Source organism: Solanum dulcamara, chromosome 10 (genome assembly GCF_947179165.1).
Source record: "Solanum dulcamara chromosome 10, daSolDulc1.2, whole genome shotgun sequence".
Lineage (NCBI taxonomy): Eukaryota > Viridiplantae > Streptophyta > Magnoliopsida > Solanales > Solanaceae > Solanum > Solanum dulcamara.
The window spans coordinates 69,091,353-69,095,891 of NC_077246.1; the positions used below are offsets into that span (position 1 = coordinate 69,091,353).

At 28.5% G+C, this 4,539-nt stretch overlaps 1 protein-coding gene across 1 annotated transcript; it reads left to right on the forward strand.

Moving 5' to 3' along the window:
- Window positions 1-319: 319 nt before the first annotated feature.
- Window positions 320-3,224, forward strand: LOC129870407 (uncharacterized protein At5g23160-like). The gene is made up of 2 exons (XM_055945189.1): window positions 320-785; window positions 2,392-3,224. The coding sequence occupies exons 1-2, from the start codon at window positions 438-440 to the stop codon at window positions 2,959-2,961; spliced, it is 918 nt and encodes a 305-aa protein (XP_055801164.1). The 5' UTR covers window positions 320-437; the 3' UTR covers window positions 2,962-3,224.
- The last annotated feature ends 1,315 nt before the right edge of the window (window positions 3,225-4,539 follow it).

Here is a 4,539-nt window from a genome sequence, read left to right on the forward strand (position 1 = left end):
AATTTTGGGTGTGCATAAATAGATAATTAAACTTGTATAAAATTAAACAGATAGACTCACATATCATACACGACATAATACAAATAGGACGCCACAAGACACAAAATTATCATTTAGGACGAATATATCTAGTTATTCAAATTTTAGATAATTAAAGTATTTATTTGTACATTAATAAAATTAAAAATTATAATTATCCATTGAATTCAGGTTAAAAATCATATTTATATATTATATAGATAAACAAATATTCCATTTTGACTAAGCACCATCTAGAAGTATAAATTAACACTAGTTTCCTTTTTGAAAATTTGCCAACTACTTCAACTACTCACCCAAAAGACTACAATTCCAAAAATCCTCTCTTTCTCTTTTTTTTCTTCCTAAAATACCCCTCTCCATGCCTAAACTTTTTTTCTTCATTTTCCATAGCAAAAATGGAATTTGATAGCCCAAAAAAGATCAAAAAACCCAGAAAATCATATTTTCTGGGTTGTTTTGGATTTTCAATTATTGAAAAAGAATTATTATCTGTTAATAAATCAGTCAAGAAAAAAAATAAGTCAAAAATGTTATCTTTTTCTAAAATTGTACGGAAGCATTCGTCGGCGGCGAAAACTATTCCGGTGGACATTTCCGATAAGTTCGATAACCGGAGTAGTAGAGAAATTCATGTGGTGAAGTCGGAGAAGGTTAAAACTCCGGCGATCGCCGGCGATGTAACTCCAGCGCCGGCGATTAAGGGTCAAAGTAAAACAAATATACAAGAGAAGGATACAAAAAAGGTAAGTAAATATTAGTACTACTAAATTTTATATTATAAGTAGTACTTATTTTTTTGATTTTTAATTTTTATGTTCGTTTTGGACTTAAGTGATCTAAATTGGTATTGAAAAATTTTACTTTAAATAAAAAGCGTTTTTTTATTAAAAATAATTTCATAATCAGAGCTCAAATCACTCTACGCACAACTTTTGGTGGTGATGTATATTACTCATTGATTGCATATTTTTTTGTGAGATTGTCAATATAATCATTCAGTATTCAAAGTTTACTAGTTTAATTAATTTAAATTTGTACAACATCAAATTTATTGAGATCAAGAATAAAAGCAAAAGAGAAAGCTATGAGTTTATTTTGATCAAAACTTGTATTTGTGTTAAGAAATTATTTAATACATAAAAATAATTTTTCAAACTCAATAAACTTGTCTTTTTCAAAATTCAAAACTCTCATAAATTCAATATTGTGGTCCCCTCCTTTAATTTTTTCCATTCACAAAATTAAAACTTGAAATCTCTAGTTAAAATTAAATAAGATTTATTCATTCCAACACAAAATTTGACCATGTATTCTTTGTTATTTAATTAAATATTCTATAATGTTGAAGAAACCATACTATATAAAAAGGAAGAAATGAGTTCAAAATTATATTATATTATTAGGGATTGCTTGGTAAAGGGGAAAGTTATATCATGGATTGAGATATTCTATAAAATTAATTATTTTATTATAAAATAAAATAATCATATATTTTTATTATTCTATCATCTTTCGTACCAAACGACCTGTTGGTGAAGGTAATTAACTTACTCCATTTAATAAATCTTCTAAACCATACAAAAGTAGGTGGTACAAAAGTGAAAGAAATTATATTTACACTATCTATGTGGAGTTTCTACTTTCTAGGTAACAAATTCACAATTTCTTTTCGTTATTTGGTTAACTTTGAATTTTTTTATCTTTATCCGACTTCTTTTATGATTTTACTGAGCCGAGGGTCTTTCGGAAACAGTCGTCCCTCCGCAGATTCCACGTGTGGAATTTTACTGTATAGTTGTTGTTGTTGTTTAGAATTTAGAAAAAAATTCTATGCGAAATATAGGAAATCTTTGATTTCTTTCTCTTTTGGATGAATTTATTTGCATGCTTTCTTCTCTTTATTTTTAGTGCTTGTTTGGTTTAAATTATTGAAATGAAAAACTTTGACACTAAATGGCCAAAATTAATTCGACGTTTATGATCATTCTAGTTATTGATAGCACGAGCTCATTAACGCTAGTTTTACATTTCTTATTTATTTAAGTCGTAAGTATAATTTATACAGTTATAAAATGTAACTATACTTCATCAATAAAAATAAAATAATAGAAAAAATAATTAATTATGCTTCAATTTTACCCTAATTTATTTACCCTAATTTATTTCAAATATTTTTCATTTTATTTGAATTTATGAAGTTGGAATTCTGTTTAATTATACTTTTTAAACAAATTAAAATTACAAGGTATCCCCCCACCCCCAAACCTTTTTTTTTAAAAAAAAAATTTCCTTCTTGCCGTATATTTATTTAAATGAATAATTAACTTTTTTAGCTCTTTTTTTTTTCAGACAAAGGACCATAAAACAAAGGACATCATCCACAAAAACAACAAAAGCTTGGATCAATTATTAGATAACGTGCGTGACAATTCAACGTGTCGAAATGAACTTTCAAGAAGTGTTACTATTTCTAGTACTCATAATTTAAACCACCTTATAATAAACGATCCAACAAAAGACAAACATGAGATCAAATTTTCCCACTCAAAATCTCTTCCGCCACCAAAGTGGAAGAAACCGGTGGCGGCAGCTGCCATCGGAAAAGTCAACGATGAGAAGTCAAGTCAACGACGAGAACACGTATCGAGTCATGACAATTTTGACTCAATTATTGGGATGTCAATTCTAATGGTAACTCTATTGATAATGTTGTTTTGGGGCAAGGTTTGTGCCATTGTTTGTACGTGTGCATGGTTTTATTTTCTCCATCGGTTTCGAACGGAAAACGAAGTGGTTATCGCCGGAAAAGTTGGCGGTGTCGCCGGAGATGTTGATCTAAACTCGGAGGAGTACAAGAAGAAGGTGGTGTTGGAAGGATTTTTGGAGAGAAACCATAGGAGTAGTGTTGGATTTTCGTAGGTTTTTTTGTAATGCATTTTAATCTCTTTTTTTTTGGGTGGGTTGGGGGGAGAGGGGGGAGAGGGTCCATTTTATGTGGGCTATTTTCTATTCATTTATTTTATTAAAAAAAAAAAGAGAGAAGGGGAAAAGAGAAAGGAAAACACTTTTTTTTTTTCATTTGGAATTGAATTTTTCATGTAAATTTTAGACATATATGGGAGTGTGCAAAAGAGATGGTTGTTTGGTATAGAAGTTTGTCTAATTTCAACTTCATTTAGTATTTTTTTTTTTTGGAATATCTCTGTTGATTTATTCCCTCAGGCTAAGATGGTATGTTATTCGTTTAATGAAAAATAAAAAAATTATTAAAAATTCGAATTGCTGAAGTTGAAGCAGCTATTTTTGAAGTAAAAAAAAAAGCAACGACTAGAATAGGAGAGTCAGAGTAAACCATTCATGAGACTTTTTTCTCACACGACTCCTAAGTGATAAAGAAAGAAGAACACATTTTCTTTCTTTTTTGATTACCTTTCTCGCGTGTGTATAAGACTGAATCAATTCGATTTCTAAAAAGAATTACTAATCCTTAATTTTCGAGGAATCCTTCATCAATGATTGTGAATGACTGATTTTTTTAATTTTTTCTACCTTGGTTTCATAGGAACAAGTCAAAAAAATTGAGAAATAGAATACATCAAATTTGTCATGTTCTAAATTTTGATGCAATTGAATCAGCATTCGATGCATCGATTTTAATTGTGTAAACTGACATTACATGACTGATATATTCACTAAATAATTTTATTTTTTAATTTTTTCATTCAAAATATATAAGTAATAAAATATTTATCTAAAAAACATGATTCCCCAAAAAATTTACATGAAAAATTGTAACGAGCCCATATTGCATTGAAAATGATAGTTTGAAATAATACGTATAGTTATAAATATAGAACTTCAAGTTATCGCAAACACTCTAAATTGATAATCAAATCTTCCAAATGAAGAATAATGAGGGGTTTCAGAATTAATCTAAGCAACTAAAAAAATAAGAAAAAGTATATCAATTTTCTCTGTTTTAACAATAATTAGCATTTTTTCTTGCACCACTTTAATTAAAAGCCCTAACTAATTAAATGCTTAATTAACCTGAACTAACACTTAGTTTAATATTTAAATTAATTACAAAGATTTTAAAGTTTTATTAATTCACAATGAATAGATATATTTAATGAATTTGGTCTTACTTAACAATGTCATTAAAGCCGGCGGCCATCATTTAGGAGCTTTTAATTTGATTTTACTATATGGTCTATGTGCATGTTTATTTTATTTTATAATTCATTGATTGCACAAACTTCATTCATTCATCGATCGCGTCCTCATCCACTATTAACAATCACCATCATTCGTTATCCATTATAATTGACTACTACGATTCTTAGCTATAATCACCATTGCTTTCAATCACTATAATGTAACCAATCGTTCACCATTACTTATAATCACTATTAACAATTATCGTCACCAATGAGCCGACAATTACCACAATTGATCACTACTATATATCGTCAATCATCATCATTCACCATCACT